General features: G+C 42.3%; 1 protein-coding gene across 2 annotated transcripts; it reads left to right on the top strand.

The window, feature by feature from the left end:
* Positions 1–2,701: 2,701 nt before the first annotated feature.
* CDC23 (cell division cycle 23) lies at positions 2,702–20,025 on the top strand. 2 transcript variants are annotated; one of them, XM_040406942.1, is made up of 16 exons: positions 2,702–2,841; positions 4,761–4,833; positions 5,506–5,643; positions 6,652–6,694; positions 11,353–11,458; positions 11,542–11,674; positions 12,176–12,353; positions 12,435–12,532; positions 12,624–12,705; positions 12,786–12,939; positions 13,443–13,562; positions 16,860–16,935; positions 17,632–17,693; positions 18,329–18,407; positions 18,495–18,611; positions 19,415–20,025. In XM_040406942.1, exons 1-16 carry the CDS (start codon positions 2,732–2,734, stop codon positions 19,589–19,591), a joined length of 1,746 nt encoding a protein of 581 aa, XP_040262876.1. In that variant the 5' UTR covers positions 2,702–2,731; the 3' UTR covers positions 19,592–20,025. The 2 variants fall into 2 exon arrangements, with proteins under 2 accessions (XP_040262876.1, XP_040262867.1); XM_040406933.1 differs by having other exon boundaries at positions 18,492–18,611; positions 19,415–20,024.
* Positions 20,026–20,551: the final 526 nt, after the last annotated feature.

Raw genomic sequence — 20,551 nt, 5'->3', positions numbered from 1 at the left:
ATGGACAGCTAGAGACTGTCAGAGTAGGAGCCACTCTCCGTTCTGGCCCTCGGCTGTTAGAAATGCTGTATTTCACTGCATCTCTGAGCACTGACAACAGGGGAACCGGCAGTGACGAGTTTTGACAAAAAATGGCCGACACCTGGCACTCATGCTGGAAACCAGTTGGATCACCGCCAGATCCCATTATAATCACTACGTGTGGCTGTATGGCATGCTCACATGGTGGATTAGTTACAAGGATTTTGATGCATCTGCAAACTATAAAACAACCTAAAAAAAAGCCTTGGTTTTCCAGGCTTTTAATATTGATGACCTATCCCCAGGATGGGTCATCAATATAAGAATGGAAGGAGTCCGACACCTGGCAACCCCACCGATCAGCTGTGCGCTTGTGCCGTCTTCTGTCTCTCTTCCTGATTGCTGCTATGTCTATGGCAAGTGTGAAAAGACAGAACGCACACACAGCACAAGCCTTCTCTTCATGCAGCTGATCAGTGGGGTGTCGGGTGAGGAACCCCCGCCAATCTGATATTGATGACCTATCCTAAGGATAGATCTTAAATATTAAGAGTCTGGAAGACTCCTTTAAAGTGAATCTACTGTATAACAAGTAGAAAATCTGGTTGACACGTGGAAGGGGTGTGTTCCCAGTTTTATTTAAGAGCAGATAATCCTGGCACTCACTTTCTGCAATATTCTTTCAAAATGGATCTTTCACACAAAGAACCATAAGTGGCCCTCTTTGACCATTCAAAAAGTTGGGAGGCGTTTATTTCTCCATACTAGGGTTGCCACCCGGCCGGTATCTCTTTGGCAAGGCTGGTATTTTAGTGGCCCTGCCGTTGTCGGTATTTTGTTACAGGGACTGCTACTAATGAGCACTTCCATTGCGGAGCACTCATTAGTGCAGCCTTTACCCCCAGACAACCCCCCCCCCCCCCCCCCCCCCCCCCGTGTTAATAAAAAATAAATATAAAAAAAAGGCACTCACCTCCTCCATTTGCTTGCGTTGCTGACTGGAAGCTCAGGACAGGACCTGCCAGACGTCATCACGCCGGAGCGCAGGTCCTGTCCTGAGCTTCCAGTCAGCAGGGAGCGTTCACTGCAGTGCGAGCAAATGGAGGAGGTGAGTGCTTTTTTTTTTTTGGCAGCAGAAGCAGAGAAGGGGGCACTAATGGGGAAGGGGGGAGTTATTCTAACTGGGGGCACTAATCGGAGGCATTATTCTAAATGGGGGCTCTAATGTGGGCTTTACTCTAACTGGGAGCACTAATCGGGGCATTATTCTAACTCAGGGGCACTAATGGGGGGCATTATTCTAACTGGGGGCACTAATAGGGGGCATTATTCTAACTGGGGGCACTAATGGCGCGCATTATTCTAACTGGGGGCACTAATGGGGGGCAGTATTCTAACTGGGGGCACTATTCTAACTAGGGGCTCTAATGTGGGCTTTACTCTAACTGGGAGCACTAATGGGGGCATTATTCTAACTGGGGGCACTAATGGGGAAAATTATTCTAACTGGGGGCACTAATGGGGGCATTATTCTAACTGGGGGCAATAATGGGGGACATTATTCTTATGGGGGCACTAATGGGGGCATTATTCTTCCTGGGGGGCACTAATGGGGGCATTATTCTTACTGGGGGCACTAATTGGGGCATTATTCTTCCTAGGGGCACAAATGGGGGCATTATTCTTCCTGGGGGCACAAATGGGGGGCATTATTCTTACTGGGGCACACTAATGGGGGCAGCATTCTTACTGGGTGAAACTAATGGGGGCAGCATTCTTACTGGGTGGAACTAATGGGGGCAGCATTCTTACTGGGTGGAACTAACGGGGGCAGCATTCTTGCTGGAGGCATTATTCTTCCTGGGGGCACAAATGGGGGCGTTATTCTTCCTGGGGGCAGAAATAGGGAGCATTATTCTTACTGGGTGGTACTAATGGGGGAATTATTCTTACTGGGTGGTACTAATGTGGGCATTATTCTTACTGGGTGGTACTAATGTGGGCATTATTCTTACAGGAGAGCACTAATGGGGGGCATTATTCTTACTGGGGGCACGAATAGGAGCATTATTCTTATGGGGGGGGAGAATTATTTTTACTGGGGGAACTAATGGGCCATTACTCTTACTGGGGTGCATTCATTCTGGGGTGCACTAATAGGGGAATTTCTATTATTGGGAGCAACAGTATGACAGCAGCTTAACACCCTGTGTTAAGCCACGCCCCTACATAACCCCCACCCCCCTCTTGGGGTGTAGCTTTGGCCCGTATTTTTTGTTGGGAAAGGTGGCAGCCCTACTCCATACCCATTTTTTTGATCTGTGTTATGAAAAAGACAATTAGGAGCGAAGTTTCGCTGCAGAATGCAGCTAGAAAACGTTATCCAGTTTTTTCGTGTTAAAAAAAAACACATGACAGAACCAAATTACTGTGTAAGGACACTTATAGCCTTATCACAGGTGATATAACCGCACTACGAGCATTCGTCACCAGCCAGCAGGCTGGTGGGCGCAGACTGGCATCACCGGACACCTTCTCCCGCTACTCGTAATTGGCGCCCACAGACCGACCCAGCACAGCAGCCAACCAATCAGTATTTGCCTACTATCCATCGCCGCTGGCGTGACGACGTGAGTATCTCTGACGCGCAAGCAGCAAGCTGACTGCTGATTGGTGGACGTTAGCCAGCTGTCGCTGACGCTCGGAGAGCATGATGGCGGCGACAAGCAGTCTGTTTTCCGACCTGCGGGAGATAAAGAAACAGCTGCTGAGTATAAGCTGGCTGTGCCGGGAGCGCGGGCTCATGCACAGCGTTAAATGGTGAGAGCTTGCTCTGCATGCTAGAACGTAGGCTTCGTGTAATATGTAGGCCTGCAGCTATTGACAGCTCTTGTTGAGGTGTGCAGTGCAGGCAAATACAAGCAGTTTCCATGAGTCCTAGCTGGAGCCTGTGTTGTCTTGTAAAAGGATACCTGTCCGCATCAGTGTCCCTGTTCCACTTTCTAGACAAAAAGATAAAACGTCCTTTTTCTGTCTATTTCCCAGACAAGATTAGGCATTTTTAATATAGGGCGGAATGGGAAAATGTGTGATGCACATCGCCCGTGTCTGTATTTTGCAGACCTCAAAACAGATATGGTCGTGTGCATGGGGCCTTAAAGGGGTATTCCCATCCTGGACATATGCACATCCTTAGAAAAGAGCCCGCAAAGTGCCGGAGGATGCACCACAAATTCGGGGCCGGCCTCCATTCATTCCTATGGAGTCGCTGAAAATAGTCATGCTGGCTCGGCTGTTTCTGTAAGCCCCATAGAAGTGAATGGAGCGGTGGCTGCGCTTCCCGTTCATTTCAATGGGACTTCTCAAAATAGCCAAGCATGCCACTCGGTTATTTTCACTGCCCTCTGGGACTTTGCAGGCTTCTTTCTAAGGCTACTTTCACATCTGCGTTTTTGCTGGATCCGTCATGAATCAGCAAAACCGCTTCTGTCACGATAATACAACCGCCTGCATCCGTTATGAACGGATCCGGTTGTATTATCTCTAAAAGAGCCATGACGGATCCATCTCTAAAACCAGGGATGCTTAACCTGCGACCCTCCAGCTGTTGCAAAACTCCTACTCCCAGCATGCCCAGACAGCCTACACCTGGGCATGGTGGGAGCTGTAGTTTTACAACAGCTGGAGGGCCACAGTGAGCATCCCTTTCTAAAACCTTTGTAAGTCAATGGGGGACGGATCCATTTTCTTTTGTGTCAGAGAAAACGTATCCGTCACCATTGACTTACATTGTGAGTCATGACGGATCTGTCTTGTTCCGCATCCAAGGACGCACTCAAAAACGCTGCTATGGAACGGAAGGCATTCCTGTGCAGTCCGTTGCCTTCTGTTCAGTTTTTTCCCCATTGACAATGAATGGGGACAAAACGGAAGCGTTTTCCTCCACTATTGAGATCCTATGATAGATCTCAATAGCGAAAAGGGAAAGAGCAGGTGTGAAAGTAGCCAAAGTATCAGACATTGGGGCCATATCCTAGTATCCTAGCGATATGGTCCCAATGTCCAAGATGGGAATATCCCTTTAAGCTGTCGATTTGAGGCTGGTGGCTGAGGAATCTTCTAGCTCGGCTCACTTTTTACTTAAAAAGTATACACCCCTGGTCTAGGGACCTTCACCTATAACGTGCTTCAGTAGGAATGGGTTGACAGGACTATTATTGACCTTGTACGTAGAGCAAAAAATTGCACATGTGACATTTCTGTTGATTATATCGCTAACCTATTCCAAAGAGCATTACATAGAATGTAATTACCCCTATCCATTCCTACTGATGTGAGACTCACATCTACTTTCCATCTCTCACACATTGGGGCTAGTCAGTGCAGAAAACCCATTGAGAACATACACCTCCATGCTGATGTTCTCCTTTGATAGATTTATAACTAACCCCCTGCACAGCCAGGCTACAGTGCTTGTCAGTATGGCGAGAACCAGCCTGGAAATGGGCATGAAGCAGCGTGAGGCTGGATCCAAAGGGAACGCAGGTCTGCCTCCATACCACTCCTCTTAAATCCAAGCAAGCACTGCACCGCCAGGCTGCAGTTTTACAGTGAGGTAGATCCAGTCAGATTGTCAGCTGCTCCACCTTCATTTTTTCTCCAGTTTTAATGAATTCCCCAATGTGACTAGAGTAACATTGTAAAAATATGCACATCATCTTTGTTTCTTCCCCACCCAGGGCATCTGAATTGGCTTTTTCTTTGGAATCTATCCCTTTAAACGAGCTGCCGTCCACACCGGCACTAACAGAGGTAGGTTGAAAAGCACTCGGGGTCATTTATCAAACTGGTGTAAAGTAAAACTGGCTTAGTTACCCATAGCAACCAATCAAATTACTCCTTTCATTTTGGACAGCTCCTTTGGAAAATGAAAGATGGAATCTGATTGGTTGCTATGGGCAACTAAGCCAGTTCTACTTTACACCAGTTTAATAAATGACCCCTGATCCATAAGCAATTAAGGCTCTTTCACACGAGCGGATGCCGTGCGGGTAATCTGCTGCGTGAGAGAGAGCCAAGCCCCGCACTGGACAGCAGAGACACGGAGCATTAACATGATTGATAATGCTCCTTGCCTCTCGTCCAGCCATCTGATGTGTAAAGGGGCAACTCATCAGTCACTACAATGACATGCCATTCCAGCACAGGATTGGTCTCACTGGTCACAGGACCAATTCACTTCCTGCAGGGGACCAGAAATGAGGCAGTGGTGTTGGAATGGCAGGATGGCAGACAGGTGATTGTTGTTTGTTTTTTTTTTTGTTTTTTTTTTTCCTTTGGCCACAGCAGTCACAGGGTCAAGTCATGTTTGGCAGGGACTGGGAGCATTGTACAAGTATTGACCATTGGTGTTGCCGGCTCCTAGGCTGGACAATGCTCCAGGACATTCTGCTTATTAATAATTTATATGTATTTGTATTTCAGGAAGATGCACAAGATCTGGATGCATACACACTGGCAAAGTCTTACTTTGACTTAAAAGAATATGACAGATCTGCATATTTCCTTCGAGGGTGTAAGAGTCAGAAAGCCTACTTTTTGTATATGTACTCCAGGTATTTGGTAAGTGAGCAGTTAAATAAATCCTTGGCTTTGAATCATTTCTAAAATTAAATTTTTTATGTTACAAGCAATAGTATTTGAATTAGACTGGATTTTCAAAGGGGTATTTCAGCAAAAGCAAGCGATCCCCTATCTGCTGGCACCCTACAGATCCTGAAAATAGCATCTCTCCCATATGAATGGAATGACAGTTGGCCATGTGCACCACTGCTCCAGTCATTTCCATTGGACTGCTGGAGATGTCCTGCAGTTCTGTAGCATTACAGTGGTGCAGTAGTGTGCATGCTCGACCACCACTCCATTCAGATGGGGCGGTCTCATATTGGTCAGACCTTCACCGATATAAGCTATTCCTAATTCTAGTTGTAAACCTAAATACCACTATAAAGGTGTTCTCCAGGCTATTTATAAAAACAGTTCTTTCTAATTTCCTGTGGAAGGAAGATCCTTGGGTTAATACTTACCAATCCCTCTCTCCGCCGATGACCCTGCTGTGCTCACACAGGGTTCAGGCTCTTCTGCCTGAGTCTCGACTGGATGTGTACGCTTCTGTTCCTGTGTATCGAAGTAAATCCAGCTGAACAGGAAAAGAAGTGCACACATCCGGGCACGACCCTGACAGAAGAGCCCACAGCCTGTGTGAGCGCAGCAGGGTCATCGGCGGAGGGAGGGATTGGTAAGTATTAACCTTCCCATCTTCCTTCCACAGGAAATTAGAAAGAACAGTTTTTATATATTGCCTGGAGAACACCTTTTATTATTGTAATGCAATGTGAGATGCTCCCTGCAGCTAGTGTGCAGCACAAGTATCTACAAGGAATTATGATTAATGGATTTCTTTATGCTTGATATAATTCTGTCTGTCAGATGCAACTGTTATGTTTTTTAGCCCTTTTTTACATTTGTCCTGTTTAAGTGTGTTTCTGATATAATAGTATGGTCTATATAGAATTAAAGAATTCAGAAACATTCTTTTATATCGTAATAAATTACTATTTTGCCTTTCAGTCTGGAGAAAAGAGGAAAGATGATGAGACTGTAGATAGCTTGGGTGAGTACAGAATTTAAAATTCATAACCTCCAGAAATGCAGGGGAGATTTTGGGTGGATTGGCGTGTGGCAGAATACTTGCAGAAATTTCTACAGCTAGAAAATTAATTCTGTACATTAGAATGAGTTTTTTTTTTCCAGCTCATCCCTCATGACAGCACAACAGGTTGTTCCCCTTTGACCTTCTTGGGACAGGAAACAGAGAGGTTAAAAGGTCCCTCTCACCTCCACCCACCAGTGTTCTTCCTGTCCCTACAGGAGATAGACGCAGAGAGGTTCCCCGCTCTAGGGTTGAAGAGATTCTACAATAACTTTTAGGGCCTAAGGCTGGGTCTAGGATTGGGGGTTGTCCGGCCTCTCCTTTCAGGTCTTGAATAGCCTTGCTAACACCTCTCGGGGTAGAGATCCCTTAGCAGCCTGGAACCCACCTGGCGGAGTCCGAGCCTATAGGTGGATTCTCTGATGGCCTGGGTTTGATCGTTGGGTTCATCCTCATCCTTCCTATCCTATAAGTGGCGGTGCCAGTACCTCTTATGTGGAAGTCCCCTGGCTTGTTCCTAACCCTGATGAAGTGGGTAATGCAGCTGGTGGTTACCTCACCTTACCTAGATCCGCCATTCCTTAATGGAGTTCAGCAGGATCGCGCCTCAGTGTCCCTGAAACAGTCAGCAGCTGGAATGGGGCCTTTTTCTTTTCTCCTTACTAACGCTCCGTATGCAAGTGTTGGCAGAAGCTGCATGACAATATTGGTGCTTGCTTTGGCAGCACATACTCCAAGATTGGTAAGTAAACCATGCATGGGTTTAACCAACTGAATTGCCTCAACAGTTCTAATTACTTTAATTGAGAATCTGTGTGTGGATCTATATGGGAACTCAGGTGATAGTAGCATCACCTGTTTCTTTAATGAGGACTGAATGTGGATTTAAAATTTTAATCTAGGAAAAATGTATATTGTGCCTGGCCTGCCGCCTCGTGGCCTCTGTGCCCGGCCTGCCGCCTCGTGGCCTCTGTGCCCGGCTTGTTGCTTCTGTGTCTGTGCAGGGCCTACCACTTACTTTTAAATGACAGACCGCTGAAATCAACTCACCTGTCTCTACTTAAATCTGCCGTTAGTATGGGCAGCATAAGGTTGATGACAGGCTCCCTTAATGGAAATTGTATGTAATTCAAGGAGTGCAAGACATATGTGTACCGGTCATGTGATTTATAGGATATAGTATACTCTACACCTGGAGATAGTATGAGTCAGCCTGAAGTTAAAGGAACATTAGTGTGACCAGAACACTGAAATTTTGTAAAGATCCTACCCTGACCTGTTATAATGGCAGGCAGCACCATCCTGGCTGGGAATTCATCTTGTATGGATTACAGCTATCACTTCTATGGCAATAAATTGGTATATCTACCTAAAGACAAGTGATTTTCAGTAAACGTCAACTTATGCCCAACTAAACTCTTCTCTATGTGGTTCTATCTATTTGCTTCTAAGGGTGCTGATGTCACGAACATTAGGGACCCTGCCTTCATTGCACCTAATACCCATAACCTCAAGGGCACCTCTGTCGCCTCACTGCACGCCAACCAGGGAGCTACAAAACGGCAATATAGACTGTGCATTCCTCTGTCCACATTCACACTTACAGCCATGCTCACACATATAAGCTGCGGCTCTGTACGCTGCACAGGCCCTGTAACCTTTTGCCACCCCTCAGTCCCTGTGTCTCCTGGCTAGTGCCATGTAAAGATCTTGTGAAACCCTTAAGACTGCCTCTGACCCTGAAGCTATGCGGGCAGGTGGGTTCTCGGTTGGCCTGGTTTCATTGGGAGGGTTCTTTCTCCTTTCTTCTCCCTTGAGTTCATACCAACACCTCTAGGTATGGGATCCCAAGCTTGTCCTGCATCGGTATGAAGTTAATGGTACAGTTTAGATTACCTCATCGTTGATGTCCATGCCTGCCGTGTGCCAGTGCTGTCAGCTTGGCTCGGTTTCTTACATATACCTTGTAGACTTTCCAGAGTTAGTTGTTTATCAGATTATAACAATTAAGCTCTGGGAAATGAACTGCAATGGGGGGTCTACAGTAAATTTTTACTCTGTAGTGGTTATATATGATGTTACAATATTTTATCTGGTTTTAGAGCGAGTGGCTTTTACGCTTTGGTACTTGCCATATAGACTAGGCTTAGAGGTAAAGGGCATCCTTTTTATGGCCAATGTCTAATAAGACAATTTATTCTTCCTTTAATTAAGTATTTAAGTCTATAAACAGAGGTAGGTCTGTTGATCAAGGATGCAAATAAAGAGACCTTTCAGAGTTACGACTGGTTTCACACATTGTGTCATAAAGATTGTTTTCTGGCAGAATCAATAAGTTTCTGTCTCAGGTTTATTCCTGATTCTATGAAATTGTATTTTTATCTAATGATAAATATCTAAAATATGTAGTCCTTAGACTTGGTGTCCCCCCCGTCCTAAATTATAATTTGGTACGTCTCCTGTTGTGCTGTCATGAGGGATGAGCTGGAAAATAGGAATTGGACTTACCGGTAATTCGGTTTCCAGAGATTCCCTCATGACAGCACCCGTACATTCTTTCCCTTACTACTATGTAAATATTGCATATACGATTTTCTTATGACTTTAATAAATCAGTTATATCCATCCTGGTGTAGTAATCTGGAAAAACACTGGTGGGTGGAGGCGAGGGGGACCCCTTTTAACCTCTCTGCTTTCTGTCCCAAGAAGGTCAAAGGGGAACAACCTCCTGTTGTGCTGTCATAAGGGAATCTCTGGAAACTGAATTACCAGTAAGTCTAATTCCTATTTTTCTTCTGCAGCATTTGCATGAATTTTTGCAGTGGAACAGTTGCAGAAATTTCTCCCAACAAATCTGCCATGTTTGAACACACCCTTTTAAAAACTAGTAATAACATTGCTTTGGTTCCTAGGAACTGGAGATTGAAAGCGGCACTAAATATTGAAATATTGCAAACATAATTTTGCATGTTTTCTTGTGTTTTTTTATGAGATATTACCTTTGATAAAGTTCAAATAATGGAAGTCATTAAAGGGGTTACATTACAAGCACATTTTCAAGGTTGCCTCCAGTGTCTGATTCAGCAGCTAAAGCTTGTGTATCGTAGGTATTGTGGGAAGATTTTCAGCTGTGTAGTGTGGCTGCCAGGCCCCATAGGCATTGATTGGATTGGCACAGTGTGTGCATCACCACACCTCAATTGCTCAAATGCAGTAAGGAAAGTACTTTGGCGACTACTTAATTGCTGCTTTATTTCAGCACATTACTTAGCATCTGGGGTGATAAGTGATACTTGGTTGCATACTTGGTTCATTCAAAGCAGTCAGCACAAATTATATGACTCCCTATATAGATAGGTAATTAAATTTGTAGAATTAAAGGGGTATTCCGGTCCAAGTTATCCCCTATCCACAGGGTAGGGGGTAACTATCAGATCGGTTGGGGTCCTACCACTTGGACCGCCACCAATCACAAGAACGGGTTCCTGTACCCCCTTCAGGCCCCTTGGTGCTCCCCTAAAATGACCGGAGCGGCCGGTCGCACATGCGTGGCCACTCCATTCATTTCTATGGTAGTTCCGGAGATAGCCGAGCACTCTACTCGGCTATCTCTGGAACTCCCATACAAATAAATGCCGTTCTGGTCATTTTAGGGGGGAGCAGCAAGGGGCCTGCAGTTCTCGTGATCTGTGGGGGTCCCAGCGGTAGGGGATAACTTGTACCCTACTGAAATACCCCTTTAAGCCTGTATTATGCAGATTTTCTGCCAGATCATCGCTAACAAGCTTATGTACTAATGCTCGTTAACAATCATCTGGCAGTGTAATACTGCTGCTAATTACCCGATAAACGAGCCTTTGCAATCCAAATCGTTTGACAGGTTTAAAAATAGTTTGCAGGCAGCAGATTGTGGTGTCTAATCACAATCTGATGCCAGCAAACAATGATTCTGTATAGGGAACAGTTTTGGTATAACGGCCACTCTTCCCTATACTGAGGAGGAAATCGCTGCATGTAATAGTAGCAGTCTTCTCTGCTAGTGAGTAGGCGCTGTCGGGAAGGAACACTTCCTTCCTGACAGTTGTCGGCAGTAATGGGCTGTCTGATACAGCCTTGAGACTGTATTAGACCTGCAGATTTTGCAAGTGATTGTCGGGAAGGAAGCGTTCCTTCCCAGCAATCACCTGCTCATTAGTGGAGGAGACTGCTGCTATTACATGCAGCGATCTCCTCCTCCGTATAGGGAAGAGCGGTCACTAATGCCATCACTCGTCCCCATACAAAATTACTATTTGCCAGCAGCAGATCGTGATTAGACACAATGCCACAGGAAAACAATGATTTATTTTTTTAACCTGCTGAAATATTGCGATTGCCCAATGAATGAGTTTGCTCGTTCATTGGTTAATCGGTATCAGTATTACACAGGCAAATCTTTGCTAACAAGCGTTACTACGAATGCTTGTTAGCGATTATCTGCCCGATTATCGCTAGGTGTAATACAGCCTTTAAGCAGGACTGCCTGTCGTGCTAAAAGTCAAAAAAGGAAGTGGGAACCAGGATAGGAGGCAGAATACATGTTACTCAGAGTTCATTATGTAATATTGCTGTCTTTCTAGGTCCACTTGAGAAAGGACAGGTAAAGAATGAGGCTTTGCGTGAGTTGCGAGTGGAACTCAGTAAGAAGCATAAGGCCAGAGAGTTGGATGGATTTGGTCTTTACCTGTGAGTTGCTAAGATGTTTCCCTGTTTTTATTAATGTCCGCAGACTTTGTTTTACGAACCTTGTACTTTTTCCTGTTTTACAGATATGGGGTAGTTTTACGAAAATTGGATCTGGTGAAGGAGGCTTTGGATGTTTTTGTGGAGGCAACACACATCTTGCCCTTACATTGGGGAACATGGTTGGAACTATGTAACTTAATTACAGACAAGGAAATGGTGAGATTAATTAGCAAGGAAAAGATAACTGTATTAGTTGTGTAGACTGTTACAAATATTCATCTATTAAGACGGCATTTGTGTTGCTGCACATCCGAGTGTGGGCCCCCTAGTCTGGAGCCCCATCGATGATCTGTCCGAGATCATCAAAAATTGCAGCAAAGTCAGGCATTGGTATAAAATAAAGAAATCGCTGTAGCCCAGAAAATAAGGACCAGTGGGGGATTCAGCAGGAAAATACATCTTTTTTTTATTTTATACCAGTGCCTGCCTTTGCCCCAGTTCTCTGATTTTAGGAAACCCTTTTATAAAAAAACAAAAAAAAAAAACTCTCTCAAATTTTTAAATTGGTGAAATGGGCCAGTTTGTAACAGATCGTACTGGATCCTTCATATCCATCTTGAATCCTGTTAAAAAAAAAAAGAAGCTTTGACGACAGTGAGTATATATAGCGTGTAGTGTTTATTTCCAGGAAAATCACCATACAACTTTCTTTTGTAGCTAAAGTTCTTATCCCTGCCAGACTGCTGGATAAAGGAGTTTTTCCTGGCGCATATATACACAGAGCAGCAATTGATCGAGGAAGCTTTACAAAAATATCAGAGTCTCATTGATGCCGGATTCTCCAAAAGTACCTATATTATTTCTCAGATCGCAGTTGCTTACCATAATATTAGAGGTATGTTTGCAGGGTTCTGAATATTTTCTGCTTCACAACTCTTGTCTACCCCATGACCTAATGGTTATTTGCTTTTGACAGATATCGATAAAGCCCTTTCTATTTTCAATGAGTTACGAAAACAAGACCCTTACAGAATAGAAAACATGGACACTTTTTCTAACCTGCTGTATGTCAGAGTAAGGAACAACATTTTTTGGCTTTAATTTGTCTATTTATGCAGTTCCTTTCAAATACATGATATGATGTTATCCCATTCTAATTTCCAAGGGTCTTAAACCAGAGTTGAGTTACTTGGCACATAACCTGTGTGATATAGACAAGTATCGTGTAGAAACCTGCTGTGTGATTGGTAAGTGAATAGTCTGGATTTCTAGGCAATAATATCAGTTGGGTCTGTGCTTATCTGAAAGTATTGTCTGTTACCTGTAGGGAATTATTACAGCTTACGCTCTCAGCATGAGAAGGCAGCGCTGTATTTTCAAAGAGCCTTGAAACTAAACCCCAGATATCTTGGTGCATGGACCCTAATGGGTCATGAGTATATGGAAATGAAGAACACCTCTGCAGCCATACAGGCTTACAGGTATGAAATTTACTGCCTCAGCTCTTCTATATGTTCTGTGTATCTTTGTAAAGAGGTGTTCTTACCTTATTAGCTCTTATGGACTTGATGAAGGTTGGGATTGTGCATTCAGGACCCGCCCAATATGTTCCAGAATGGAAAGCTACTCCCATTCTGGCAGGCATTCATAGACAGGAACACTAAAGTATTGTGAGTGATGTAAGCAATAAAGCGATAAGGGGACTAAAAATAAAAGTTAAAAAAAAGTTTAGGTATCAGAAAAAAAACCTTAAAATTCAGATCGCCCTCCTTTCCCAATTTTGCATATACAAATAACAATAAATAACAAAATTGGTATTTCAATTGTCTGAAAATGTCTATGCTAGACATATTAGATGCTCACCCCCCCCACCCCCCCCCCTTCACCATGTGCTTATTTTGAACAGTTGTCTAGGTTCAGTAGCTTGTGTCAGTGTTTAATATGTACTGCTGTCAAATATACATTAGCTATTTTTTTCTTACAGGCATGCGATTGAGGTCAATAAGAGAGATTATCGAGCATGGTATGGGTTGGGACAGACCTACGAGATCCTAAAGATGCCATTTTACTGCCTGTATTATTATAGACGTGCCCACCAGCTACGGTAATGCATGTTCTGTATAGATGAATAAAAAAAGAAAGAAAGTTACACTATGCTTCATATATATTTATACTATATATGTGCATTTGACCAAAACAGATGTTTGACCCTTTTCTCTTCTGGATCTGTTTTCCCATCTTGAGATACACAGTAATAAATCTGAATTCTAAAATAAAAAATCATATCATATGCAACCCCAATTCCAAAGATGTTGGGATGCTGTGTTAAAGGTAAATAAATGTAAACAAAAACCGAACGCAATGATTTAGCAAATCTCGTAGACCCATATTTTATTCTAAATAGATCATAGAACACATATCAGATGTTGAAAGTTAGAGATTTTACCAATTCATGGGAAAAAAAAACTCATTTAGAACTTGATAACAGAAACGCATCTCAAAAAAGTTTGGACATGGACTTGTCTACCGTTGTGTAGCATCCCCTCTTCTTTTAACAACATTCTGTAAATGTTTTGGAAATGAGGAGACCAATTGCTGGAGATTTGTGATATTAGGATTCTACCTGATCAACAGTCTTGGGTCGTCTTTGCCAAATTTTAATTTCTTGATGTGCCAAATATTGTCTGTTGGTAAAGGTTCTGGAGCACCCAGACTCGTCTTCTGCAAAGCCATGGTGTTGTGATGGATGCAGTATGTGGTTAGCATTGTCTTGCTGAAATATGAAAAAGACATCTCGACAGGAGAATGTTGTTCTAAAACCTCCATACACAGTTCATTATTGATTGTGCCTTTCCAGATGTGTAAGCTGCCCATGCCATAGGCACTAATGCAACCCCATACCATCAGAGATGTGGGCTTTTGAACAATGCACTGATAACAAGCTGGATGGTCCCTCTCCTCTTTAGTCTGCAAGGCATGGCATCCATGGTTTTTTAAAATAATAAAAAAATTTGATTAAGCTGACTACAAAACAGTTTTCCGTTTTGCATCCGTACATTTTAAATGGGCTTTGGCAACGTTTCTGGATCGTGTTGAAGTGGATTCTTCTTTGCATGACACAGCTTTAACTTGCATTTGTGGATTGCACGTCAAAGAGTGTTCAAAGATTTCTGGAAGCGTTCCTGAGCCCATGCAGTGATTTCCAGTACAGAACCATGCTTGTTTTTATTGCAATGCTGCCTGAGGGCCCATAGATCACTAGCAGCCAATATTTAGCCTTGTCCTTTTGAGTTTGTCATTTTTTTAAAATCTTTAGATTTTATGTACTGTAGATGGTGGAAAATTTAAAGTCTTCACAATTTTACGCTGAGGAACATTTTTCTGAAATTGTTCCACAATTTTTAGATGCAGTTTTTTGCAGACTGATGAACCATCTGCCCATCTCTGCTTGTAAGAGACTCTGCTTCTCTAACAAATTCTCTTTATACCCAGTCATGTGACTTAGTAAAAAATTGCTCCTCCAACAGTTTTTTATTGGTATCACTTACTTTTCCAGCCTTTTGTTTCCCCCTGGCCCCAATTTTTGGAGATGTGTTGCTGCCAAGTTCTAAGTGAGTTAATTTATTTTCTTCATGATATAGTACGTCTAACTTTTAACTTAACTGATATGTGCACTATGATCTATTTTGAATAAAATGTGTCTGAGGTTTGCAAATGAGTGCATTCTGTTTTTATATACATCTATTTACATCCCAACTGTTTTGGAGCTGAGGTTGTATTTATTGGAATGTAGACATGTGGTATGTTGTCCGTCATGTATGCCAATAATGGGCACCTTCATGCAATTTTGCATCCCTGTGTAACATGTTTGTCAAAAATGCATAAAAACGCATAAATGTAGCTAAATGTTGGACCCAAAAAGAGCCTGACTATCATCTGAAACCTATCTCTTGTAGCCAGGACAATACAATTTTAGCACTTTCAAAATGTACACCTAGAAACCCCCCCAATACTTATATTCATTGTCAAAATGCCACTCAGTAGTTTATATGCACATGCACCTTCATGGGGTTTTGTGTCAAAGTGTAAAAATTGCTTACATGTTTATATTAGGCTAGGTTAACATGTTTTTGTGCTGCATATACGTTTGAAAAAAAAGATACAAATCATGTAGAGTTACATTGGAACTCTGGTGACGAATGCCACTGTATGACATCCGTTTAACGTATATGTTTTCTGTAGACTAAAACCTAAAACGTCATGTGAACCCAACCTTAGTAATTAACAGTGTGACCCAAGTAGAAAGTTGTAAACATCGCATTTCTTAAAAATTTAAGTTTTACATTTGCAGAGTTTATACATTCCACTTAGGCCTATATTTGCATGCAGAACTGGAAAAACAAAAAATCTGGTTTTAAAGAGAATCGGTCACCAGTTTTATGCTGTCCTATCTGCAAAGTCCTAAATGCTCCCAACTCTCTTTGCCCCACTGCCACCGATTAACCGTTTTTTCCAACTGCAGTCAGCACCAGGAGGACGCGGAGAGCTAGGCGCTCATGAATATGCAGGACTTGATGGCATGTGATGTGATTTAAAGAGGTCCTTTCATATGTTTTACTTATAGGAGCTAAATACCTGTACTTTCGAGGTACCCGTTTTTTTTGTGTTTTTTATTTTAACATTGCTTTTACGCTCCGCTGCGCCCTCCTGAAGTTTTCACGCTCAGTATGCTAATACCAAGCATCAGTACAGGGAGGAGGAGGTTTTTCCTCCCTGGCTGTGACGCTCTCCGATGTGATTGGATAGGTCATCAATATCTGATCATCGGGGGTCTGACACCTGGCACACCTACCGATCAGCTGTTTGAAGAGGAGGCGGAACTCCATGCTGTTCATCATATTATGCGTTATCTCGAGTGAATGGAGCAAGTACTTTTTTCCAAGATGATGGGCAGTGTACTGAAAAAGAAGCGGTGCTTGCATATGCCAGAATGTTGTCTGTGCACAAAAGTTTGTCTGCACCAAAATATAACTGTGTAGTCTTAAATTGGCGCATTTTTGACTGATGGAAGTGTGTTTAGGCCATGCCCCTTTTTCAGTGAACCCACGCTCCCTTGACAGACAAGGTGTAAAATGCGTAGAAAAAAATGTAAAACAGTTAGTAAATGTGATTCAAAGCATGGACCCCAGTTTTATGGCACAAAATGCATCCAAAAACCTGGCACATTTTCAATAGTAAATGTGCCCCAATGTTCTTTTAAAACAATTATTTTCCATTTTGACCTACAGTTACTGTCTTCCCTACATTCTCTATTGCAGAAAAGGATGAAATAAGATCTCAGTAGAAGCAGCCAAGTAAAAAAAAAATAATAAAAAAATAAAACCTTTCCTTCTCCTTTCAGACCGAACGACTCTCGGATGCTTGTTGCCTTAGGTGAATGTTATGAAAAGCTCAACCAACTTGTGGAAGCCAAAAAAGTATGTTTTGAAGGTTTATGCAATAAATATAGAAAAAATGAGACCATGGGCTGCACATCGATGTTATACAGTAATCTGTTACTGCTAAGCAAGATGTATAAACCTGAATGTGAAGTTTAGTTTGATGGTTTACTTTATAAACTTCTTAGGATCAGTTTATATGGGCACAATATAGAAAGTTGAATGGCACTAGTTTTCTTCCATATATAATGGTGCAATCATCTGTATGTTGACACAAGGGATCATCCATACATTTCTATATCCATATACATCTTGAATTAATGTCACACCACAATATGCTGTCTGCTGGCAGGCAATGTTTTTGCTGTCCGAATGAAAGATGCAATCAAAAACATTAGTGGACATGTTTACATGGGGCAATGATCGTGAAAGAGCGTTCATACAGACGATTTTTTGGGCAGTCATGTCCCCATGTAAAAGGGGCCTATAGGTCCAGTTTATCTTTTACACAGATAATTTGGCTGGTCCAGTGGGGTGAGATGTATCAAAACTGGGGCAAAGGAAAAAGTAAAGTATTGGTTGTCCATTCCACCTTTCATTTTATGAGACCTTTTGGAAAATGAAAGCAGCAAACTACTCTACTTTTTCTTTGCACCAGTTCAAATTGTGGTAACTAAACATTGATGCTCCTACCAGTCTGTGACAGACAAATGTTGCTTTGTTCTTCCATGATAGTGCTACTGGAGAGCGTACGCTGTTGGTGATGTGGAAAAAATGGCTTTAGTTAAACTGGCAAAGTAAGTTTTTTGTTTTCATTTTTTTTATATAGGATTTGTTATTTTGATTGTTTAGAATTGACTATTTTGTTTGAGATCATAATTTAGGAAAAAATTACACATTTCTCTATAAATTAGAGAAAAAATCATTGCACTTTTCAGATTTTTGATGACTGATGCTGAATGTCGCCCCAAGTAATAAACATGTAATAAACAGGTGTAGAAGTGGCTCATTCTTTTTTTTTTCCCAACCCAAATGCTTAGCTTCCTCAGCTGTAGTACCTATTAGAGCTGAGCAGATCTGTGAGAATTCCTGTTATGGAGCCATAACGAGTTCCCCATTCTCATGATTGGTGGGGTCCCAGCAGTAGAACCCCCATCTATCTAATAGTTATTCCCTAACCTGTGGATCGGGGATAGCATCTAACAACTGGAAAACCCCTTTCAAAAGCAGGGGAATAAATATTTTTTGTTATAAGTCTGGTACATATATGGGTATATAATGGGAATTAGAGACGCTAGTGCCTTGTTGCATTGATGCAGTAATTCATGCTAAAGGAGACCCAACCAAACTGATTTTTTGTGTCGTTTATTTCTAAACGCTCAATTCATTATCAGCTGCCCACAATTTTTTTTTTCTTTTTTTTTTCTTTAAGACTCCATGAACAACTGAATGAGTCTGAGCAGGCTGCACAGTGCTACATTAAATATATACAGGATATATACTCTTGTGGGGTAAGTGTTCAGTTGAAAAAAAAAAGTCTCTTTAGTCAACCGGTTTGAACCACCTCACAGCAGTTGACATTGTTTTTTTTCCAGGAGATAGTGGAACATCAAGAAGTGAGCACTGCATTCAGATACCTGGCTCATTATTACTTCAAGTGTAAACTTTGGGATGAGGCCTCAGCGTGTGCCCAGAAGTGTTTTAATTTCAACGACGTAAGTACTTAATTTATTCTCAACCTTGTAGATGCCTGGTGGCGGTATCGAGACCCTTAGTGTCTAGTTTAGTAAGATGAATAGGACATTATTTTTTTTTCTTGTGCTTCCCATGATAGCTGTCACTTACAACTCACAAATGTCTGATATAGAAAATTGCTGAATTTCATTTGTTGATGAGCAAAACAGCAGTGTTCCCTGTAGCCAATCTGTATAAATCTTTATAATGTTATGGATAAGTAAGACTGGATTATAAGACAATTAGTGGCTTTGCTGAACAATGGGGGAGGTTTATGAAAAACATGTCTTTGCTATTATGATCTTGTCACTGCTGACTCCAAAACCTAAGTCCAGGCTTTCCCTAGATAATGGTGGTTAATTGCATCTCGATGGGTTAAAGGGGTTGTAAGGTTTTCTAATATTGATGGACCCATCCTCAGGATAGGTCATCAGTATGAGATTGGTGGGGGTCTGACTTCCAGCACTCCTGCTTATCAGCTGTTTGAAGAGGATGCAGGGGTGCTAGGAGTCTGACACCTGCATATCTGATATTGATTTATGCTGAGAATAAATCATCAATATCAGAAAACTGGACAACCCCTTTAAGAAACTCGATCAATTTAATTAGTACCATGTTTTCTTTTTACTAGTTGTAGATGTCAGCATTACATGCTTGTAATCTTGAAAGAACATTTTGCTGACTAATGTTGGAATTAATGGGTTGCATTTGAGGAGCTTGTCTAGAGATGCCCTCAGCCATCCTACTGTTGCTGAGGTGCTCACATATAGCTTTACTGTTTCAGACAAGAGAAGAAGGCAAAGCACTTTTGCGCCAGATTCTGCAGCTTCGTAATCAGAATGAAAGCCCCTCCGCTGACCTTCCAACCAGTGCTCCATTTTTATTCCCACAATCTGTGTCTGCCAGCAACACACCAACAAGAAGAGTATCTCCTCTGAACCTTTCCTCAGTGACGCCATAGTAGCATCCTCCAGGAGGATCCTTGGTGCTATGCCTGCAGTAAAAACAGTGCAATGACTATGGAGTAATGTTGCTTCTATTGAAGTGCACACAGTTTCCACTCGGAGCTCGTCTGTTGAGAGAAGAAATCATGCTGCCAAACAGATATTGGACTGGTCAGGTTTGTGCTGGCACAGACAGAGCTTTAGAGATTGTCTGCATTACTCATTTATTGTCAATAAACTTTTTATACTGTGTCATGGTAAGATTCAAATATGATCCATAAACAAGAGAGATCTTTCCTTTTTGTCTGTAATGGTCCAAATCTTAAAATCCCCTCTAGGAGTAAGGGAATGAGAAGGCATGACTCTTGATGGTATTTCAGTTGTCTTCTTCTGCCCAACTGCCAGAAGGTTCTTTATTCTAAGGCTCCATTCAGACGTCCGTATGAATGGTCCGGATCTGTTCCGCAATTATGCGGAATGGGTGCGGACCCATTCATTTTCAATGGGGCCGGAAAAGATGCGGACAGCACACAGTGTGCAGTCCCCATCCGCACTTCCGTTTCGCAGCCCCGAACTTCCGGTCCGTGGCTCCGCAAAAAAAAATAGAACAATAGCAGACAAGAATAATTTTCTATTATAGTACCGGCCATGTGCACTTGGCCGTGGTCAGTGTTTTGAGGATTCACAAAACACTTACGGACATGTGAATGGACCCTTATAGGAAAATCCCTGGGAGTTACCCCTTACACATTACCATCCAGTAGAGTTGTGACATGTCTTGAACCTATATGTCTGTTCAGCATACCATCTGGAAAACTAAGAATCTCTGTCTGAATAAATGAGGCTGTATGTAGCCATCTGACTTATATATACCAGACATTACAGATTAACTATATGATTGCAAAGAATATATAATTCAGAGATTTACCATACAGTCCATCAGGTACATCTTACATAAGGAACATAACTAATTATGT

The sequence above is a fragment of the Bufo bufo genome, chromosome 1 (genome assembly GCF_905171765.1).
Source record: "Bufo bufo chromosome 1, aBufBuf1.1, whole genome shotgun sequence".
Taxonomy (NCBI): domain Eukaryota; kingdom Metazoa; phylum Chordata; class Amphibia; order Anura; family Bufonidae; genus Bufo; species Bufo bufo.
This window is presented reverse-complemented; position numbering and strand designations above follow the sequence as displayed.